Raw genomic sequence first — 23,297 nt, forward strand, 5'->3', positions numbered from 1 at the left:
GGTGTGCGAAGTCAAGTGGGCCTTAGGAAGCATCACTACAAACAAAGACAGGGCGGATGATGGAATTCCAGTTGAGCTATTTCCAGTCCTAAAAGATAGTGCTGTGAAAGAGCTGCACTCAGTATGCCAGAAAATTTAGAAAACTCAGCAGTGGCCACAGGACTAAAAGGTCTGTTTTCATTCCAATTCCAAAGAAAGGCAATGCCAAAGAATGCTCAAACTACCCCACAGTTGCACTCATCTCACACACTAGCAAAGTAATGCTCAAAATTCTCCAAGCTAGGCCTCAACAATATATGAACTGAGAACTTCCAGATGTTCAATCTGGATTTAGAAAAGGCAGAGGAACCAGAGATCAAATTGCCAACATCCATTGGATCATTGAAAAACCAAGAGAATGCTAGAAAAACGTCTACTTCTGCTTTATTGACTATGCCAAAGCCTTTGACTGTGTGGATCACAACAAACTGTGAAAAATTCTTTAAGAGATGAGAATACCAGACCACCATACTTGCCTCCTGAGAAACCTGTATTCAGGTCAAGAAGCAACAGTTAGAACCAAACATGGAACAGTGGAGACTGGTTCCAAATTGGGAAAGGAGTACGTCAAGGCTGTATATTGTCACCCTGCTTATTTAACTTCTCTGTACATCATGTGAAATGCTGGGCTGAATGAAGCACAAGCTGGAATCCAGATTGCCAGGAGAAATACCAATAACCTCAGAAATGTAGACACCATCTTTATGGCAGAAAGCAAAGAGGAACTAAAGAGCCTCTTGGTGAAGGTGAAAGAGGAGAATGAAAAAGTTGGCTTAAAATTCAACATTCAAAAAACTAAGATCCTGGCATCCAGTCCTATCACTTCATGGCAAATAGATGGGGAACCAATGGAAATAGTGATTTTGGGGGGACTTCAAAATCTCTACAGATGGTGACTGCAGCCATGAAATTAAAAGATGCTTGCTCCTTGGAAGAAAAATTCTGACCAACCTAGACAGCATATTAAAAAGCAGAAACATTACTTTGCTGACAAAGGTCTGTCTAGTCAAAGCTATGACTTTTCCAGTAGTCATGTTTGGATGTGACAGTTGGACCATAAAGAAGGGTGAGCACCAAAGAATTGGTGCTTTTGAACTGTGGTGCTGGAGAAAACTCTTGAGAGTCCCTTGGACAGCACAACAATCAAACCAGTCCATCCTAAAGGAAATAAACCCTGAATATTCATTTGAAGGACTGATGCTGAAGCTGAAACTCCGATATTTTGGCCACTTGAAGCAAAGAACTGACTCACTGGAAAAGACCCTGATGCTGGGAAAGATTGAGGGCAGGAGGAGAAGGGAACAACAGAGGATGAGATGGTTGGATGGCATCACCAACTCAATGGACATGAGTTTCAGCAAACTCCAGGAGATGGAGAAGGACAGGGAAGCCTGGTGTGCATCCATGGGGTTGCAAAAATTGGGGCACAACTGAGCAACTGAAAAGCAGCAAGAAATAGCAGTATGCACAGTGTTTTACAGGAAAAGATTTGTCATCTGGTCCGGTGTGACAGGAGTTAGGGAAGTCTTCCAAGATGGTGATGTGTTTCCCAAGTGGGAGTTTCCCAGATGCAGAAGGGGTGGACAAGCCTTTCAAGCCATACTGTACAGGCACCGAGGCTGGAAGAGCCCATGTGCTGAAGGTGCAGTCCTTGTGGACGGGGACTGCGTCCGCTCCATTCACAGACCTACCCTCAGTGTCAGCATCCTCAGTGGAACATCAGCTGGCATAAAAGAGACGCCAGCGTTTGAGTAAATGAGGGAATCGTAATTAGCTTTATAGGAACAAAGCATGATCTATATGGCAGGGAGATGCATGTGGAAACATGTAATCATTTGTCTTTAGGAAATTCCTTTAGATAGCAGCCCCATAAGGTAATGATAATAATAGTACCCAACAGAAAGTGGGCACGTATAATGTGCCTAGCACTGTGAGAGGTACTGTCCATAAATGAGCTCTTTTAACCTCATCACAATCCTACAAAGGAAATTTAATTTTTATCCCTATTATGCAAATGAGGAAATTGAGCACAGAGTGATTAGGTGTCCTACCCAAGGAACCAGGACTCAAATCCAAGCTTTCGTGTCCATTCTCTGGGCTAGCGATGGTGATCACTCCTCCACGCAGCCCAGTTTAGCACGTATTACGTCCGACCTCCGTATGAAGTGGCTCTTGATTAGTGGACTCTGCCTTTCCCTCCATGGCTCACGTGATTTCTCTGTGGCCATACACTCAGTTCTGACTCTGCTAGTCAAGGACAGATCTTCGCTTCTGTTCCAGGCCTCTCCAGGGGTTGCCCCAGGGAGGAGTGGGCAGTGTCAAGAGCCGTGTGAGGCCATGCTGCAGGGAAGAGGGTGGGTAAGGTCCAGGGAAGAGGGAAGAAGGCAGAACAGGTAGGATTCAGCAGCTGTGGCAGAGCACCGTTTGTCTTTCCACCCTCATCCCTCCCCACAGACTCCCTCCGGCATCGCACCCACACTCGCACACATACTCACACTCTCTCTCTCACACACACTCACACTCACTCACTCCACTACCACAGTTCTTCCCCAAGACTGTTTGTTCGGCAGCCCAGTAGAGCAAACAAAGAGATGTGAGTGACTCCTGCAGAGACAAGTTAAGACAATCCTAGTGATAGCTTATGGTGAACGGTATAGGATTTGTGATCTCCGAAGAAGAAGGTTTAACTTTGGGACCAGGGACCAGGCTTGATCACTCAAGGGCTTTTGTGTAGCAGAATTTCATTAAAGTACAACAAGGGACAGAGAAAGCTTCTGAAATCAACATCAGAAGGGGGATGGAGCGTGCCACCCCTTGCTAGTGCCAGCAAGGGAGTTATATGCTTTTTTAATTAGTTATTCAGTTCAGTTCAGTTCAGTCGCTCAGTCGTGTCAAAGATTGTCTCAAGGTTGTAAAGATCTTACTAGGCCCACTCCCATAATTTACATTTTAAGATAACAGGATTAGCCAGAAGGTTTTCAGAAAGGAGAAACTGTCCTCAAGCAGGAAACATTGTTGTTATATCATCCTTAATACAGGGTTTAAGCTGTTTGTTGTGTAATCATCAGCTTAAAGAAAAAAACATTTTATGTGACTAAGACTAAGGAATATAGAGAAAAAAGATGTTTGTTCTTTCCTCCTCCTTGAGAATTCCAGACCCCTATCAGAGGTTAAAGCGTCTGCCTGCAATGTGGGAGACCTGGGTTCGATCCCTGGGTTGGGAAGATCCCCTGGAGAAGGAAGTGGCAACCCACTCCAGTATTCTTGCCTGGAGAATCCCACAGACGGAGGAGCTTGGTGGGCTACAGTCCACGGGTCGCAAAGAGTCGGACATGATAGGACCCCGGACTTCCTATCAACCTGCCTAGAAATTGACTCTCTCAACAGACGTGTATATCTAATCCATATTAGATGTGGACACGAATTTGAGCAAACTCCGGGAGATCGTGGAGGACAGAGGAGCCTGGTGGGTTACAGTCCATGGTGTCGCAAAGAGTCAGACACTCAGTGACTGAACAGTTTTAGCAGCGGATGTCTAATCCAGGTCCATGCTCAGCTGCAACATCCTGAGCACAGTTCACGTGGCCTCCTTGGAGTAACCTGGTCCCCATATATGCCCTCCTTTCTCTCTTCATCCCACATTCTTGACCTCATTTCTCTCCTCCTCCTTCCAGCCTCTCCCAGGGGTTTAGGAGATCAGTGCCAGGACCTGGGAGCCAGGTGAGGTGGGGCTAACTTGGTGGAACTTCATCTTTCTCCAGCCCCTTTCTCCCCGCTCCTTGGCCTTCTGGCTTGTCCTCAGGGACCAGCATTAGGGGAGATATGGAGTAGGTTTCCAAAAAGCAGCAGAGTCACAGTGGTGAGGTACAAGAGGAAAGAAGCCTGCAGCTTAGACAGTGAAGATGCGCAGAACTGTGGCTTCAAGAAGGGCTGGCAAGGGACGCATCTAAATTAAGGACTACCGTAATTGTCCTAAGCAGTACCATTTTTTCCTAAGAAAGGGACGTGTTCTAGCATGCGCTACCCTAGTTATCAACCAGAAGCTCTTTTATCTAAGCCCATCCTATCTCCGTTAAACTTGGTAGTGCATTTCCACTGCTTCTGCCATGGGACCTTCTGAAGAAGCAGTTTTGTCTCTACAGATACTTATTATGCTTCTGCCAATGCTCTCGAGGGCTGTGCTGCTCTCTGGGCTTGGACTGAGGCAAGTTCAGCTTTGCTTAGCTGACCCTCTAGGACCAAAGCAGCCCATATGAGTTACAGCAAAAGACAAACAGGTGCCTGAAGGAAAGGGCACCTGGTCACACCCAGCATCTCAGGGCAGGGAAGCAGAGGCCCTGGAGCCCTCCTCGGACTTCTAGGCACCTGGGCTGGAGTGAGAGTGGACAAGTTTGGCCCTCAGTGGCAGGTGCAGAGCCATTGATGTGCTGGGTGGGGAAAGCATGCATGCTTAGAAAACTCACAAGCACAGCTGTGCTCACAGGGGGGCCTGTGGGGAGAGGTGCAATGGAACAGTCTAAGGCATTAAATCGCATGGCGGCAGGTAAAGAACAGAACAGAGATCCAAAGTCAAGGGCCAACAACAGAGGTTCATTAAGATGGTGCAAGTACTATTCACAGATAAACCCTGAAGAGATTCTTCTAGATGCTGGTGTGCAGAAGGAGGGACTCTTTCCTGAGTAGTGTGATTCCACACCTGTCCCTGTCTGCTCAATCATGCCCATTGCCCCAGAGTAATTATTTACAGCATGCCTTTCACTCTCAAGAATGCCCCAATTTGGACAAGAGAAGGCAGTGGCACCCCACTCCAGTACTCTTGCCTGGAAAACCCCATGGATGGAGGAGCCTGGAAGGCTGCAGTCCATGGGGTCGCTGAGGGTCGGACACGACTGAGCTACTTCACTTTCACTTTTCACTTTCATGCATTGGAGAAGGAAATGGCAACCCACTCCAGTGTTCTTGCCTGGAGGATCCCAGGGACGGGGGAGCCTGGTGGGCTGCCGCCTATGGGGTCACACAGAGTCGGACCCGACTGAAGTGACTTAGCAGCAGCCTGTTTCCAAGGCAGTATTCTAAGACTTCAGTTAGTTATAAGAGTAGCTTGCTTCTGGGGTGCAGAAAGGATTAAGTTAACAGTGAGTAGCTTGCCTTCCTTCCAACAGCCTCTCTAGACCATACAAAATTAGCCATTGTTAATCATGTTTTAGGAAGAATATATTTTGCCTTGTTCTAAAGACTTATACAGGACAACCTTTATGACCATCTGGGAAATGGAGTCACCAAGACCAGATATTCTTCATAGATTATAGATACTCTTCATAGATGTTAACTGTCCCTGGTCTGTCTTCTAACTTTTGCTGCCAGGACAAAGTGCTGTTAGGCAGGACAATATCCACAAGCACTGTCTGGATCACAGTGTCCACGTAACTTTCTTGGGGCTGCCCTCAGACCCCAGACTACCTGTGAGTTCAGTGATTTCAGTTGTTTGCCTGATTTTTTTTTTAACTTTTCAATTTGTGATTTTTAACAGAAAAGAAATGCAACTTTTATTTTACTTCTGTAAAACCTCCTCTTCAACAAAAACACTTAACACTTATTCCATCCAGTATGGATTGTAAGCTCCTTGGAAGTTTTGTTGATCAAGATAGACACAGAACCTTTCTGGAGGAAAACCTCACTCATCTGGGCTCCATCAAATTTGTTCAAATTTGTGATTATTTGGCTTCATTGAATTGAGACATGCCTTGATGCTAACCTTCAAAAAGGATTTGCTCTAAGCGGGCTGTTAGGAAAGATAAGCTGTAGGAGAATATTTGAACGATATGGGTCATTTCATATAGAAGGAGATATTTCCTATGGATAATGCACAGCTCCATCACTGTTTTCTGTTTATTAAAATAGAACCAAGGCCTCAACTTGGAGGATATATAATAGGCAGTGGTTTTATTAGCCTACTCGAAGTTACTGTATGAATTTGAATATAAAGCAAACGCAGTTCTTTCAAAAACTATTCATACTTCGAATTTATTTATCATTTGTTTGCTTATCTAGCCTGGCTTTTTTCTCTATTAGTGAAATAAGTTATATTTGTGCAGTGCTCTCTTTTCGATGGAAGGTTTAGCGATTTCAGAGTATAATTGTTTTAAATTGGGAAAATTCAATTTTCTCTAATGTTTTAACATTTAAACTCAGCCGTGAATGCCTGCGCTTTCTTGCGTTACCCAAAACATTTGGAAAATGAACTCATCTCAACTCATCTTCTTCCCCAGCCACTCCGCAGCCCCCAGCAGGTCACCCACCACATCTCCTTACTCGAGTTAATGCTAGCACAGCTCTCCGAGGTGCTCAGAATCCCTTGAGTCATTTGGTCTCCTCATCCCTTTGGATTCTCCCCATCTCTCCTTGCACTCTGTTCACTTCCATTCCTGCAAAGCTTTCCTTCAGCATCTCTCTGGAAGCTGCCCCTTCTCTATTCCCCTAGAGATGATGTTCAGGATCATATGACATCACATCTGGAGGGGTCCCACGGCTTCCAGGTTGGTTTCTCCACCTTCAGGCTTTCTCCATCTTTAATTTTTCCTATATTAACCTTCCTCTAATGCAAACGAGCATTCGTTCCTCTGACCAAACATCGTGAGCAGGCACGGGATAAAATTCAAGCAGGAGTTATCACCAGATGATCAAGGCACTCTGCCTGAATCCAGCGCTGTCTCCCACTGCTCTGAGGCACAGGCCCATGGACCCTGACACTCGGCTCTCCTCCCCACTCTCTCCTCACATGTTCTTGCTTCCTTGCTTTCATTCACACGGCTTTTCACACTCGGAATGATTCTGTGTCCACCCTAAGTTCCACCTCCTGAAAATCTCACAGCCCAGCCCCAAAGCTGTCTCCTCCTTGAAGACTCAGCCAGGGGCGGGCCCATCCTCTGCTCAGCCCTTTACGGCTCGCAGCTGTCACCATACAGGACCTTGCTGCTACTACTGTCACTGTGGTGCTGACACAGGCCTGCTTCATTGTCAGTTCCTGGGGAGTCCAACTCGTTATCTCGTGCAACACCTAGAACAGGGCTTTAGGCTTAATAAGTTAATAACCTCGTTGGATAGGTGCATTTATAATTCAAACCTGGAAAGCTAAAATACATCAGATAAACTCACAGAAATGTTCTCTGTTTTCAGCAAAACCCAAAATCACCTACGTAGAGAACCAGACTGCCATGGAACTGGAGGAACAGGTCACTCTTACCTGTGAAGCCTCGGGAGACCCCATTCCCTCAATCACCTGGAGAACGTCCACCCGAAACATCAGCAGCGAAGAAAAGGTATAATATCACCCAAGAGTTTCAGGGCCATGGAACTCAGACCCAACTCGGGTTGAGTCTGCCCCATGCCCAGTCCTCTTCAGTGAACCAGAAATTAGGATGCGGTCGCTGGAGGTCACCGCCAAGTTCTGTGGGCCCCCTCCTCCCACCTGCCCTGTTCGGCACCCCCTTGAGATGGAGGAGGCATAGTTCCTTGCATGGGTCTGCAGGGGTGTCATGTTAGTGGGTGTGGGTAAGTTAGACATCACAAGGAGGAGAGAGATAGGGATTCTCCAGCGCACGGTTACAGAGCCGGGGAGGAACAGGGGGAGGTTGAGATCTCGGTGCGCTAGGTGCTATTAGCATCATCTCAGGAGCACCCAAGGACATGTCTCCCAGAACTAACAGGGGTCAGAATGAGCCTCTTAATTCTTTTCCTTGTGACGTGTATATTCATGCTGTACATGCCCTATACGCACAAAAGCTTGGTTGCCTTTGTGTCTGCCTGCACTCTCAGTCACATTTGGGTATCATTTTGTTCTCAAGGCAAAAATAATTAGCAGTTTCTACATGAGGATGATTACGCCAGGTTCTGCAGGATAGTCTCTGAGAACTGAAAAACATTGCAGCAACGTTCCTGGCAAATTTAAATGACTTGTAAGATATAGCTTTCAAGCACATGGATTTACAGGTCACCGGAAAGCTTTCTTTTTATTATCGACAATATATGAAAATTGAGGTAACCCCATACGGGGCAGCCTTTTGCTATTGAGTGGGCCAAAAGGCAGGAGGAGGAAGAAGCTTGGTTTTAAAGCAACTTAAACCATCTCATGGCACCTCTCCAATCTCTTTTCATATATCCTGCAGTAATGGGCTTCATTTCAGTTAGCCACAGCTTTGTCACCTGTTCAAGGGTAATGGCCATAGCCTTAAAGAACATTTATAATGGATTGCTGATTGACCAGAATGTCAGAACATGATAAATCATCACTCTTCTGTCTGCATAAGGAAATCCCTAGAGAGAGTAGACTCAAATAAAGCTAAAAAGAGAGAGTGTGAAATTTCAGAGCCAAATTTGGAATTTGCATCTGAGCAACCGATTTCTCTACTACTAATAGAAGACAAAGCTAAATCAAGAGGAACAGAAATTGCTGTTCCAAAAAAAATCCATTATTTTTTGCAAGTTTTACCTCCAGAGTTGAATTCAGCTTAACCGAAACTCAGCTGAGGAACTGCTAAGTATTTTTGAAACTTGCATATGCTGTTTGATATTGTGAAAACCAACTGAATTAAGTAATGTGGTGTTTACTTGGATACTTTCTTTATCAACATTGGAATTAAACCCTCAGCTCAGATTTTTAGCTCCCATCATGTGTGTTATGTGGATTGAATGTACATCTCAGGGCTCAAACCACAGGGCTGCCTCTTGGAGGATTTTTCTGTATGTAGCTTGAGAGTAGATTTGTCCAGAATGACCCAATGTACATGTCTAACCTAAAGTGAAGGACAGAAATAACATCTACCCCAGATTAATGATGGTTTTAAATTCTATATCTTTTCTAGGAATAGCTCAGCAGCCAAGCTAGACCAGAAAGGTTATTGTGATTTGTGCCTGCCTCAGGTCCTTTAATAGGTAGATACTTCTGGCTTGTACCTGGGAATTCATTTTTACAGAATGAGAACAAAAAACCAGTCACTAATACACCCTCATACTTCCTAAATATTAAAACCAAACGTGTCCAGCAGAGACCATCTCAAGCCAAGGAGGCTTTGCGTAAATCAGGTATTGGTGTCGATCGTTAGTCTCAGTCTGAGAAAGTATTTAAGCCCAGCTACAGAGGTTGTGTTGCGCTTTCTTTTACTATGGACCACCTTCAAGTGACATTACTGAAACATGAATGAATCAGTGTCAGAATGAGTCTTCCAAACTGGCCAGTGATGTAACCCCAGATCAGCATATTTGCCTAAATGAAACCCTGTAGAGAAAAGTTGCCATTTCTATTAATTATATATTGACCTCGAAACAGCCTGGTAGTCATCTTACACTAAGAGTAGCTAAAAATTTAGAAAACAGAGATGGCCTATTCGTGAGCCAGTTGGACCCCAAATAGTAAATTTTACTTTTATTTGGTAGCCACTCCTCATTGTCTCCTGCATCTGAAGTTGCATGATAAATAATTAGGTATCAAGATGATTATCAGAGTCACAGAACTGTGGGAGCAGAGGCAAACCATTTTCTTTTGCAAGTCAAGATTATGTACTGAGCAGTAAGAATAGACAGTTGTGTCTACTGGGAAGAGCAGGAGGGCTCCTGAGAAGTAGATCCCATGACCTGCCAGAATCCCAGAAGGTTGGAAGGAAGCCTCCTTTGGAGGTTGTCTCATCTCAATGCCAGAAAGTCACTCAGCCCCTGCTTGAAGGGCAACAGTGTCAGTCCTCTGCAGGGCAGGTGGTAGCCCCAACGCTCGAGAGGGCCTGCTGCTTCCCAGCCTTCCCGCCCTGCCACTGGGCCTCTTGGGTGGGAACTGTTAACTAGCCCTCCAGTGTTTCGTTAGTCGGCCCTCTTACCCTGTGACACTTCCGGTTATTTTCACTGTTGCTCTTATCTTACGGTTTCACACCCTTCGCCTTTCTGGTCGTCCTGCACCAGAGAGCTTCACTTCACGAGCATTCCCTCTCAGTTTGCAGCGCCCAGTACAGCAGTCCTCCTAGCTTATCGCTCCCTTGGTCTGGACACTGACATCATGCAGTCAACATCACATTAGCCCTTTAGCAGTTTTCTCATTCCGTTGTCTCCTATTGAGCTTGTGGTCAGCTAAAAGACCCAGCTCGTTTTAGTATGAACTGCATTTAAGCCACATAGCCTCTGTCCTGATGCAATTGATTGCTTAACCAATAATGTAGAGTTTTATATTTATTTCTATTACAAATTGTTTTGTTTGTTGCAACCCAGTATTTCTCAATGGGAGTCAGGATGACCGTTTGGAAAGACTTTTCTTCACTGAGACTGTCCTGTACATTATAAGATAGTTAGCACCACTGCTCTTTTCCCTTTAAATGTTAGTGACCACCTCTAATCATTCTGATTACCAAAAACATCACATACAGAAACACTCCTTGGCTTGAGAATGACCATTTTAGTCCATCTTGCTGACCAGTCAGGACTGGTTTTCATCAGAACTGTCCTTAGAGGTCTTTGGGTCCACAGCGTTTCAGCCAGTGGGGGCTCCCTGTTTCATTTATATGTGTTTAAAGTAATGGGGTCTAACAGTCAATGATGACCCAGCTCTTAAGTCCAAAACCCCAGGGCAGGTATTTCATCCTTCCCCATGCAACTGCTATCCAGCATCTGTATTAGCTGTTGCTTCCAACCTTGTATGAATACTTATTTGAAATATCTTTGTCCAAGTCCTTGACAAAAATATTGACTGGGACAAAATCAAGTGCTGAGCCCTTAGAATGCAACCAGGGGTCAATGGCTCAGGGATAGAGGCCATAACGCTGTGGTGCTCTCTAATGATCCTGATGACTTTCTCGGGACGCTCAGTGCTTCCTTTAATAAAGTCAGTGACAGTAGACACTGATTAAATACAGCTTTCTCTTTTGCTTCACTGCTTAGTTGAGTCTAGTATTTCTCCTTTTAAGACAAGGGAGAGCAAAAGCTTTCAACCATGGAATTGTGGTGACTTTCTAATGGAATACTGATGTTCTTTGTTCAAAAAAGATGAGGAAAAAAAGCAAAAAAAAAAGTACAATGAGCCTAAAAGTCACATCATGTCTTGATAATGTCTAGCTTTAGTCCAAGCACTCATTTCAGATTGATTATAATCAATCTGTTAGGCTTTAGTTAGTTGAGTTGGTTTCACTCAACAACTGATAATAGCTAGGCTAGGTTGGGTCACTAAGATCATTAGGGGAGATCATCTGTCTGAAAGTTAATCCATTTCTTAGTGGTCACTAATATGTTGGCCAGAATTTTTGAACATTGTGATGGGTCAGTTTGATCTCTGTGTATGGAGGTCATTGTGATACCAAGAAAGTTTGTGCATCCACATCATTTTATTACTCATCCTATTCAGACTCACTTTTTAAATTGCCAGGTATTTAAAGACTCGCAGTAAGTGGCACTAAATTCCAGGTACTATTTACTTACTAAGTGAGGCCCCCAGATGATTTGCATACTCTCTCCATTGCCTGCTCATTTGACCATCTCCAGGCCTTTGAAGAGAGTGAGAAAGAAAGGCTGCTACTTAATGTCTAAGGAGGAGAAGAGACGCAAAGTGTTGAGATCAAGAGAGACAGAAATAAGTTAAAGGCATTTCATGAACCTTGTATCTTGAGTTGACAGAGTATCCTATAAAAGAGAGAAACTTTTTGAAACTGGATTCCTTAGAGACTGAAGTTTCTTTTCATCAGGAAGAACTCCTCATTCAGTACAAATCAGGTGCTTACTCTTAAACGCAGGGTAAGGTGCCTGCATTGAGCAGTTAGAGTCTGTTTTATCCAGGATGTGGACAGAAGTCCAACAGGGAAATCCTAGGATAAGTGTCTATCACTCCACTTTAGTTTGTGTACATATTCCTACAGACTTGTGTGTAACACCATGAAACACGCAATGTTAAAAAGCACCTGGAACTAACAACTTTCGAATAGCTAATCATATTCTAATTTGTAAGAGTGTATATTTGCATATCAGGTTATCTTAAAGTGGGCTACATGCCTTCACCAAATTATCAGGGTCAAGGTTATCCTGTTTGCTCTCTCATTGGCACTGTTTGTTAGGACCTGGACTGATGTCCTTACCAATTCCTCTTCCAGGAGGTGTGCTTTAGCCACTTACTGAACTGCCTCTGCTTTTCCCAACTAGGGTTACCAGCTACTTTTTTTTAAGTATAAGTGTGTCCCAGGTAAACACTGCATGGGGTTCTTTTTTTGCTAGATGTTTTAAAATTTAAACACTACACTAAAAATTAAAATTAAAAAATTAGTCTTTGTTCCTCTGAAATTCTGATCTAAGGGAAAAAAAAAAAAAGATATATCTTATTATCCCACCAGGCACACAGGTGGAGGTTCAGGCTACTAGAAGCATTGTGTTACTAGCACCCACTTACTGTAAAAGCCACAAAACCACAGTGAGTTGACAGAGACGCGGGAAGAATCTGATCTGAAAAGCAAACAACTCATATGATGGAGGCCCTGAAACCAGTCTTGATTCGTGCAGCCCTGGCATGTGACACACAAGCCTCTAGGTGATGTGGATTCAGCAGCCACGTGTAACATGTCTGCCCACTGTTGCTCTGGTCTATGCGTGTTCCTGTCCTCACTTCCTTCTTCACTCCACCATGCTGTGACATAGTCCGCATCCCTCATTTCTCCGGAAAGCTCCTTGCATTTAGTAGCCTCTCCTTGCATTTAGTAGACTTTTACTAAATGTTTGCTAACTCATTCTCATTCCTGGGATTGCATTGCTGTGTCTCTGGTGTCTTTTGTATCCTTTTTCCATTTGAACCTCAGGGATAGTCAGGCAGTCAACGACATCACGTATGATGTTTTTGACTCCCAACATGAAAACAGAAAAGCTGTAAGCAGAGTAGATTCCCCAGTGCTGGATAAATAAAAAATCTTGATGTGGGTAGGAAAATACCCAAAGGCCCCTGTGTTCCTGGGTTGGCTCACTCCTTTGTGAATGCTGTGTTTGATGAAGATGCTTAAACCAGCATGCCGTCCCTCTGCCTTGAAGAACCAACTAGAACCTACCACAGCACTCAGAGTTCAGTATCCTCAAAGCATCCTGCCCCATAGTCTTAAGGGCATCCTTCTCATTCCTAATATACCCCCTCTGTTCCTTTCTTCATTTCTTTGTTTTTAAATACAAATTTTATTTTAATAGTATGCATGCAGAGTTGCAAGATGCATGAGCACAAAATAATATATGTGTGATAAGCTGTCCCATCAAATCCAAAGGAGGAAACCTACTCTATAAGTGTCTCTGTATTGTGTGGTTGGAGCTAGCGATGTCACCTACTAGCAGGAGGAATATTCAAGGTATTTGGGAATAGGAGCAGTCTAATATGTCAGCTGGTAGCCGTATGTATGTCTTCCAAAGATTAGGAGAAGCTTTACCTGTGAACTGTACACCTTAATGGGCATAAGGGGGGCAGAAAAGCTAAGCATAAGCTAAATCCTAAGTTAAAGCGGGCAGTGAACACACCATTGAAAGTGGGCCTTGGAAAAAGCTCTGAATTGGAAAGAAACTGCATGTGCACGGAATGCAGTGGGATACATCAATTCTCTAAAGCAACATATTGTAAAATTTTACTGCTTTCTTGTTGTGTTTTATATCTTGTTCCCTCCAGGCTTCGTGGACTCGACCAGAGAAGCAAGAGGTATAGCTTGCCCGACCACTAGTCAGTCTTTAGTTTTGCAAGCGCTACAGTTTAACTCACCATTGCAGCTTAATAACCAGACATGCTAAAACTAACTAGTAATTTAGTTTGATTAAAGAATAGGTCCATAGTGGTAGACGTTACTTAGCAACAGTGTCATTGCAGGATGAGCAAGCAAGGTGTGTTGGGAGTGGATGAACAAATCTGTATTATTTCTTTATTCTCTTGCTGGTGCTGATAAAATCATATCCAGGTAATTATACTCAGAGAAATAAATGGCCCCAATTCCCAGGCCAGGCATTTTGAAATGATGAAATTTTTTGACTCTCACCTGGTTGATGTGGCTTTGGATCATAAAGTCACAGAGTTTAGTGATCTAAAAACCCACTCAGCCCTTACCTTTCCAGCTCAACTCATCTTGTTGCTCACTTATTTTATCATGATTGGTCTTGGTAAATTACCACATCACATTTCATCTCAAAGCAATGCAAATGACATCTCTCATTGGTTTTCCCAAATTGCTAAACACATCTATGTTACTTTTATAGGGCATTAAATTTATGAGATTAGAATGATGTGTCATAAATGGTTCTGTGTGTGTGTTTTAAGTCAGTAGCACATTTAGCCTTTGAAATTTCTCTGACTACTCGCTTGCATTTGGGTAATGTGGGACTTAGTTTCAAAACTGAGGTTAAATATTAATCTTTAGATTGTAATTGCTATGTACCCAAGACCCTACTTAGGATTATGTCTACCATTCTTGCCCTGATTTGTGTGATTAAGTGACAGAATTGAAATCAAAACCAGTATGCTTTAGATGAAGTTCAAAAATCTAATCTGTAAAATATAAAGGAACCTTTTCTCTAGATGGAACTTAGATATTGTGTAATACTGTAAATGTAGAATATGGCAATCCTGTGGACTATATTTAAATTGGGTAAACCCATCCCCCTAGTCTTTCAGAAATGATAATTATTCAGAACACATAACTCATGCGTTCAGGTCATGGCTATAAATATTTAATGCCATTTAATATTTAAAAGTTGACTGCCTCTCCCCAGGCACTGATGGTAGTTTCTGCAGCCTGCTGTCGTCGAATCTAGTTCATTATAAGCTCCCTGTGTATCATCCCTTCCTCCACAGCGTAGGGGCTGTAGTTAGGTGCACAGGCTCACTGAAAAACTTTCTTCCTGCAGCCTAGGAGTGCTGTCACAGACTGGGTGCTTTATTGCCCAGAAGTCACAGGCTCATTAGGATTGGGGATGGGAGAAAAGAAGGGTTGATTGTCAGCCACTCCGGAACCACTTCCCCTCTCATTCCACTTGGCCTTGTGCATCTTCCCGTCATTCAGATTTAGACCCAGCTAGAGGAGGAGCTGAGATTTATCAGGGAGCATTAAGGAGATATTGAGAGCATTGCTTTTAGTAGTGGAAGTAATTGGTTTACTCCCAGGAAAGCAGACACCTCACTCCGTTTTGCCGAAGTGTCCTTATCTTAAGTTATCTCACTCTGGACATAATTGACTTTCAAGTGAGTTCTGCCCCCTGGGGCTCAGAAGCTCCGTTCCCTTCTATCTGTCTCAGTCAGGAATGAAGACCACGAACCCAGATGAGTTTGAAAGAAGGCTTGAGTTGTGGCCAATTTCAGTCTGTAAGCTCTGGAAAGCCTTAGGACTTCTCCCAGCAAGAACAGAGACAAAAATGTTTTGATGAGAAGAGCAATTATAATTGCCCTTCATGCTTTTTTTTTTTTGCAAAGCAGAGTCTTCTTGCCATAACGATCTTTTCATTCATGCCCAGTTTATCTGCTTCCTTCTTGAAGCTGGACCATCAGCCTGCATGACGTCTGGTCTGGATGGCTTGGAGGGGGGCGCTGTCTGACTCTGGCCTGGTGCCAGAGTAAATCATTTCAGAGGGAAATAGTCCAATCACCCTGGAGTCTGTCTGTGCCCCCTCGGAGGGAAGAACTGGGCGTCTGGCAAGTAATCCTGTCATCAGTTCTGTCCTGAGCCACCGCAGAACTACAGTTCCCTGTGGAAGGCTGCCTACTGTTCTGTTGACATCATTCAATGAAAAAATTTTCCAGAGAGAAATTTAGACAAACAGACCTGATAGAAGCGGCAGGGGCAGGGGGGTGGAGGGGGGGGGGGAATAGGACTGTCAGTGCAGTCATTTCTCTCTGACCATTTTCTAGGTTATTCTGAGTAAAAACTGCTCATGTCCCCCTTTGTGCTTGCTTGTTGATGTCTTTCTCTTACCTACATCACTCTCTTTGCGTCTTCTGCTGCTACACCCTTCCTTATGGAGATGTTCTCTTGACTTCTGAAAGGTTCCGGTCAGTTTTCCTTGTTTGTGGTGGTGGCCCCAAGGACAAGTCCTGGGAATGTGACAAAAAATTGTAGAGTTCAGCTTCTGGCTGGCGTTACTGTGGGCTGAACCTGTGTTCTCATTCTTTTGTCTTCTGGGGAAATAGGAATGATGAGCAGGTCAGGTCAGCCCTCATAGATACTGCAGGGATGACCTCACACTCCGGATGCCACAAGTTTAGGTGATGGGTCAAGATTTTGTTTGGCACGTGAAAGTCACCACTACCATGGACCCTGTCAGCCCACTTGAAAAGGGTTTTCAGGAGCCAGTATCTTCAACAGACCAGATGTCTCAGATTTTCTAGGCAAGCCCTCTACCCCAGCCCATGTCAGCTCACATTCATGAGCATATCCTCTGGGGTGCACCTTCTCAACCAATCAGCCTCTCAGCTTCACATGCTGGGGGCGGGGAGCCGAGGCACCTGGGCATTCCTGGCGCTCGCTGCAGCAGGTGGTGATGGTTTTGCTCAGCTCTTCTGTCTCCTTGCTGGCACTTGTGTTCCAGCTTCTGGATATGAAATGTGACGGGGCTTAAATGACTGAAATAGACTAGCTCTACCAGGGCTGCTGGGTTTCCCTGGTGGCTCAGATAGTAAAGAATCCACCGGCAATGCAAGAGACTGGGTTCTATCCCTGGGTCGGGAAAATCCCCTGGAGAAGGGCATGGCAACCCACTCCAGTGTTCTTGCCTGGAGAATCTTCATGGACAGAGGAGCCTGGTGGGCTACAGTCCATAGGGTTACAAAGAATTGGACACAACTGATCGGCTAAATACCAGGGATGACAGAGAGACTTCTTGTGGTAGATCTGAGGCTGCAGTTAAGGCCAATGGTGTCTTGCTTTTGAACTCCCCAAACTGGCCTGCTTTATGATATTTCAGGACTGGATTTCGGGCTTCCAAACCGGCAGCTCAAAGGAACCTGAAGGCAGGTATTCTCTAGTTCTTTAAAAGCGCGACCTCATGGGATGACAGATGTTACCGGCAGAGCACTCACATGCCCCTGTCTATGGAATACCATACAGTGGACATAAAAGTGTGGCCCAGCCCATGAGAAGCTAGACTCCTTCTTCAGATGACCCGCTTTCTTGAAGATCTGAACTCAGGTCACGTGCCCAGACTCTTCCTAGGCCAGCAACCATTTTACTTAAGAGTATAAAGGGGAAACCCCTAGGAAATAGTCCAGTACCCATTGCCCAGGGCTCATATGCTGATTGCCTGTTTGACCAGTTCTTGTAATTCCAAAGACTTAGGAAGACAATTCTAGTGTCAAGGGCTAAAACATGGTGATTGTGGTGTCTAGGGTCCTAAATATGCCTGGGAATCTCTGTATCACTATCCCAGGACAGGGAACCCAGTGCCCCTTACTTCCAGCACAACAGCTCCTGAGCTCTGGATTGTTAGACTTTTTTGAAATGAAACTGTTTTAGTTTTAAGCATTCAAGAAAATGAGGCATCTTCAGAAAGATGACTTTCTTGTATCATTTCTTTCATTTGGCGGATTTGGATTTCCCATTACGTGTGCACACACCAGGGAACAGGCAGATAGACGGGAAGGAAAGGACGGGAGTGCAGGTTTTCCAGACCCTCATGAGGTGAGGCTGTTGCAGCTGCAATGCCTGCTGGCCAGACTTCGGCTTCCATTTCAGATATGCCAAGCCAAGCTGTCTGGGAGCCTCGATTGTCCTTCCCAAGCCAGTCTTGGCACACAGGCTAGGCTGCTTGGATAAACTGAGACCCATTTTTCTGTTTGGGATGCACCCACGTTCACATGGTGCTCTCTGGAGCCACGCTGCCAGGAGTTGGTACCTAAAGCAAAACCTAGACATTGGCACAGAGAGGGGAGAGCTGTGAGGCTGCTCATGGGCAGTGATGCCTGGTCTCAGCCGTGCCCACCCCAGACCCTGACGCCGCCTCTCCCCTCCCGGCAGACCCTGGACGGGCACATGGTGGTGCGCAGCCACGCCCGCGTGTCGTCCCTGACGCTGAAGAGCATCCAGTACACCGACGCTGGGGAGTACGTCTGCACTGCCAGCAACACCATCGGCCAGGACTCCCAGTCCATGTACCTCGAAGTGCAATGTGAGGAGAACGGCGGGGAACGCGGGGCAGGGAGGGCTGCACAGGGTCGGGGTGACGGACCTGTCCCGCGGCGGTAGGCCCCAGGTCATCCCAAAGCTGTGTCCCCAAGGGATGCCCAACACCATCCTCAGACTTACAGGTCTGCGTGTCTCCCCACGCAGCTCATGGGAAAAGCCCCGATCCCCGCTTTCCCCCGCGTCAGATCGGCTTCGAGGCTCGCCCGCCGTCTCAGGGCCAGGAGCCTGAGTGTGGGGGACTCCGCGATCACGGCGGTCTTTCTGGAGCCGCTGTCCTTCTTTGCAGATGCCCCCAAGCTGCAGGGCCCTGTGGCTGTGTACACTTGGGAGGGGAACCAGGTGAACATCACCTGCGAGGTGTTTGCCTACCCCAGTGCCACTATCTCATGGTTCCGAGACGGTCAGCTGCTGCCCAGCTCCAACTACAGCAACATCAAGATCTACAACACCCCATCGGCCAGCTACCTGGAGGTGAGGTGGTGTGGGGGCAGGGGTGCGGTGCAGGAGGCGTGGTCCAAGTGTGGACAGGCTGCTGGGTACAGCTGATATCCTCTCCCTCGCTTCTCTGACTCATCCTGCACAGTGGAGCCATTGGTTGGGGAAGAAAGCCAGCCTCAGCTTGCCCCTTTATCTCGAGGAGCCAGATCAGGGCCTGGAGGGGAGCAGAGTGTTCCTTCCTCATGAGACCCCTTTTCTATTATTTAATTTTTTTTTTATTGAAGCATAGTTGATTTGCAATGTTGTGCCCATCTCTGCTGTGCAGCATCACGACTCAGTCATACACAGAGATGCATTCTTCCTTATTATCGTCTTTCCCATTGTAGTTTATCCCAGGAAATTGGATGGAGTTCCCTGTGCTGTACCTTGTCATTTATCCATTCTGTATGTAACAGTTTGCATCTACAAGCTCTGTGAGCTGGAGCTTTACTGATTCTACTCTTAGTTCAGTAAATAAGGATCTGAGGTTGCGGCCATGCCGTGGGACACTTGTAACCCAAGCGCTCCTTCTCTCTAAAGGTGACCCCAGACTCTGAAAATGATTTTGGAAACTACAACTGTACCGCAGTGAACCGCATCGGACAGGAGTCTTTGGAATTCATCCTTGTCCAAGCAGGTGAGTGCCCCTTCCAGCTATACCAGCCTCACTCTGGCTGGTCCATTTCATGACCTTCTGTGATGATAGGACATGGGAAGAAGGAGGAGTAAGGGTCAGCAACCAAAGGGTAAGGAGGCTGAGAGGTAAGGGGGCTTAAGGATCTGGACATGGGGTATGTTGGGAGAGAATTATTTGCTGGGGTGGACCAGGAAGACAGAATACAGATGACAAGATTTGCAGGAGTTAAAGAGAGTCATGTTTCATGATTGAATGTTACATCCTGGGCCAAATCCGGCTGACCTGGGTTTCCATCTGTGTCTTCCCCACAGACACCCCATCCTCACCGTCCATCGACCAGGTGGAGCCATACTCTAGCACAGCACAGGTGCAGTTTGATGAGCCAGAGGCCACAGGCGGGGTGCCCATCCTCAAATACAAAGCTGAGTGGAGAGCGATGGGCGAGGAGGTGTGGCACTCCAGGTGGTACGATGCCAAGGAAGGTGAGCTGCAGAGTCGGAATTTACTTGGGAATGATGTCTCTGGGCACACACACCCCCGCCTTGAGTTCACCAGATCCTGGCTTCTGACATGACACCCCCCAACTGGGGAATGCCAGATGCCACCGCCTGCCGTCCCGCTGATGTCTAGGCTGTGGTCACGTCTCATGAGAGACTTGGCCTTCTGCCACCCCGGCACTTCAGAACCTGGTTCTCAGGTGACTGTGCCAGGACGGATGAGGCCGGCTCAGCTGCATTCCAAGCAGAAGCCCTGCTTAAGTGCTGGGCACAACCCAGAGGAGTCCTGTCTACCCTGCTCTGTGTATTTGGCCTCCATGTGCGTCAGCCATCCTGTCCTGCTTGTGTGTATTCAGGGATTGCCGTGTAATTAGGACATTAACCTAATCAGCAGAGCCAGCGAGACAGCTCTTTTAAATCAGTTCTATGATATACTTCCAAAGATTTGAAAAATGACCCTTGCACGACTGCAGTTTGAAGTTTCTGAGCTCAGCTCATCTTGCCCTGAGGATTGAATGTGTTTACGTCTGACTCTCCCTTTGAGGTTTAATTGGAATAAGTCAGTGAAGTAAGTTTTGTTTCCGTAGAAATTTTTAATCCCAGAAACGAGGGGAGAGCTGAGAATGGATTGGATTAACATGCAATGTCACAGCAATTCAAAGACATCCTCCAACTCAGTTTTACTGAGAACTCATCCTTCCAGGAAGCAAGCTCCCATCACTCCAGCTTTGGGGAGGGCTAGGAGGACTTTCGGCATAATCAGGATTAGAACTAGAAGAAAATCATCCTTCACCTCCCTGACATCCCTCTGAAACCTCATACCAACTTTGTGTCAGGTTAATCCCATGTCCAACAGACTTTTTGTTTCCCAGTTAACTTTTTTAATGTAGTAAGATATATATAACATGAGCTTCCCAGCTGGCACTAGTGGTAAAGAATCCACCTGCCAGTGCAAGAGACATGAGAGACCCGGGTTCGATCCCTGGGTCAGAAAGATCCCCGGGAAGAGGAAATGGCAACCCACTCCAGTATTCTTGCCTGGAGAATCCCATGGACACAGGACACTGGTGGGCTATAATCTGTGGGGTCACAAAATTCGGACATGACTTGAGTGAGCACTATATACAACATAAAAATTATTATTTTAACCATTTTTTAGTGTTCACAGTTCAGTGGCATTAAATCATTATGTGGTCACCACTGTCCGTCTCCAGAACTTTTTCATCCTAAAGTCAATACCCATTAAATAACAACTCCCCATTCCCTCCTGCCCCAGCCCCTGGCAGCCACCCTTCTCTATAGAGTTGACTCTTGATGTTGTTGTTTAGTCTCCGAGTCATGTCTGAATCTTTTGCAACCCTCTGGACTGTAGCCCGCCAGGCTCCTCTGTCCATGGGATTTCCCAGGCAAGAATACTGGAGTGAGTTGCCATTTCCTCCTCCAGGAGATCTTCCTGACCCAGGGATCAGACCTGCATCTCCTGCTTCTCTTGCAGTGGCAGACAATTCTTTCCCACTGCATCACCATGGAAGCCCATAGTTGACTATTAATAGTCTCTATATGGTTGACTATTCTAGGTCCTTCATATAAGTGGAATGATACAGTATTTGTCCTTTTGTATCTGTCCTATCTCAGTTAGCGTGATGTCCTCAAGGTTCATCCCCGTCGTAGTGCATCAGAATGGCATGCCTTTTTAGAACTGGACAATACTCCACTGTGTGGAAGACCACGTTCTGTTTCTGCATTCATCTGTCGGGGGACATTTGGGTTGTTTCCACAGTTCAGCTGTTGTAAACAAGACGGCTGTGAATGTTTGTACAGATATCTGTTCCAGTCCCTGCTTCCAGCCCTTTGGTACATAGATCCAGAACTGGACCTGCTGGATCGAATTCTACCTTTAATCGCAGAGGGATTTGCCGTCCTGTTTTCCGCAGCAGCTGCACTATTTCACCAATAGGCATTTCCCCCTTTGTGACCCTTTACATGTTCTCACAACAGCCAGCCTGGAGGGCATCGTCACCATCGTGGGCCTCAAGCCTGAGACGACGTACGCAGTCCGGCTGGCAGCCCTCAACGGCAAGGGCCTGGGCGAGATCAGCGCCGCCTCCGAGTTCAAGACGCAGCCAGTCCGTAAGTATAGCCTGCTGCCCGGCTCATCCCTTTGGGGTGGGGGGACGCATCCAGTGTTCAGATGACAGCTTTTTGTCTTTACAGGTCCCTCTGCTCACAGTGGTCCCACCTCCTAGTTCTCTGGCCCTCAGCGGCGCCCGATACCACTCCCTTGGTTCTCAGTTTCTCAGAGGGCTTGGTGACACAGTCTAATATCTGGTCCAATTGTTAGAGTAGCAGCCGGGGTGGAAAACCATGCACGTGTGTTATCAGAGGCACCGAGGAGACTCAGGGCAGCGTGGTGGGGACAGATTTTGGAGATTTGCTCTTTGTCACAAGGGCCCTAGGGGCTTCCCAGGTGGCTCAGTGGTAAAGAATCCGCCTGCCAGTGCAGGAAGACTTGGGTTCAATCCTTGAGTCAGGAAGATCCCCTGGAGAAGGCAATGGCAACCCACTCCAGTACTCTTGCCTGGGAAATCCCATAGACAAAGGAGCCTGGCACGCTACAGTCCACGGGGTTGCAAAGAGTCAGACACCACTGAGCATCTGAGCGCACACCCATGCACACACACGCACACTCACATGGGCTGTAAGCACCTGGTGACTTGAAGGAAGACAGTAAAGGCAGTGATGGTTGGCATAATTGGTTGTGGGGTTTTAATGAAGCAGAGATATCCAGTTACAGGGCAACAGAGCCTGCTGTAGGATGAATGAGCAGGAGCAAAACCCCAACAAAATAAAGAGGGAAAAAATGGCCTCTGTCACTCGTACCCCTCCTCCTTTCAGGAGCACCATTGGGGTCTCCTTGGTCGCGGCCTCTTTCAGGAGTCCCTGCTTCCTGATCCTGTTCAGGGTTGCAGTTCTGTTTTCCTCCATTGCTCCCTCTTTCCTTAAGCCAAGCCTGCCATACTTTTCCCTCCCTCCCCACACACAGCCAAGCTCTGGGTGAGCCCTGGTCTAGTTCAGTCCCTCCACAGATGGATTCCTCCCCAGGGAGGATGGTGAGTCCATCCAGGTGAAGAAGATGCTGTAGCAAGACAACCCCAGTGGTCCCAGAGCTCCCTGGTCCCCCCTCTGACTCCTGGGGTCAAAAGGCATATGGGAGAATCCTCTGCTTTCTTCCCTATGGGGTCAAGGGCCTGCAGAGTGATCCCCCTGCCTCTTCGCAGAAGTAGAGAGCCTGTCTCATCTTCCTCCTACAGGCATTGCTTCTCTCTGGATTTGAAGTAATTTGATAATTTGCGTTTCCAGCTCCGTGTGTTCTGCAGATCCTATTCATTTCTTTTACATCTTATTTTTTTTTCTTGGGTCTGTCTCTTGTCTTTTCTTTTCGTCTGTGTTCCATCCATGGGATATGCAGATAGCCCTCTTCCACGTAAGTGCCTCTTCATA

At 46.2% G+C, this 23,297-nt stretch overlaps 1 protein-coding gene across 18 annotated transcripts in view; it reads left to right on the forward strand.

Moving 5' to 3' along the window:
- NCAM1 (neural cell adhesion molecule 1) overlaps window positions 1–23,297 on the forward strand; it is a 368,148-nt gene that overhangs the window by 303,015 nt on the left and 41,836 nt on the right. For 4 of the 18 annotated variants that reach the window (XM_069555045.1, XM_069555046.1, XM_069555047.1 and 1 more), the window contains exons 8-15: window positions 7,216–7,358; window positions 13,694–13,723; window positions 18,018–18,168; window positions 18,472–18,656; window positions 19,203–19,299; window positions 19,611–19,781; window positions 21,795–21,926; window positions 23,266–23,280. In XM_069555045.1, the coding sequence (XP_069411146.1) occupies window positions 7,216–7,358; window positions 13,694–13,723; window positions 18,018–18,168; window positions 18,472–18,656; window positions 19,203–19,299; window positions 19,611–19,781; window positions 21,795–21,926; window positions 23,266–23,280 (924 nt within the window). Of the gene's footprint in view, window positions 1–7,215; window positions 7,359–13,693; window positions 13,724–18,017; window positions 18,169–18,471; window positions 18,657–19,202; window positions 19,300–19,610; window positions 19,782–21,794; window positions 21,948–23,265; window positions 23,281–23,297 lie in introns of all 18 variants that reach the window. The other 14 variants (XM_069555051.1, XM_069555062.1, XM_069555052.1 and 11 more) reach the window with 5 other exon arrangements.

The sequence above is a fragment of the Ovis canadensis genome, chromosome 15, assembly GCF_042477335.2.
Source record: "Ovis canadensis isolate MfBH-ARS-UI-01 breed Bighorn chromosome 15, ARS-UI_OviCan_v2, whole genome shotgun sequence".
Lineage (NCBI taxonomy): Eukaryota > Metazoa > Chordata > Mammalia > Artiodactyla > Bovidae > Ovis > Ovis canadensis.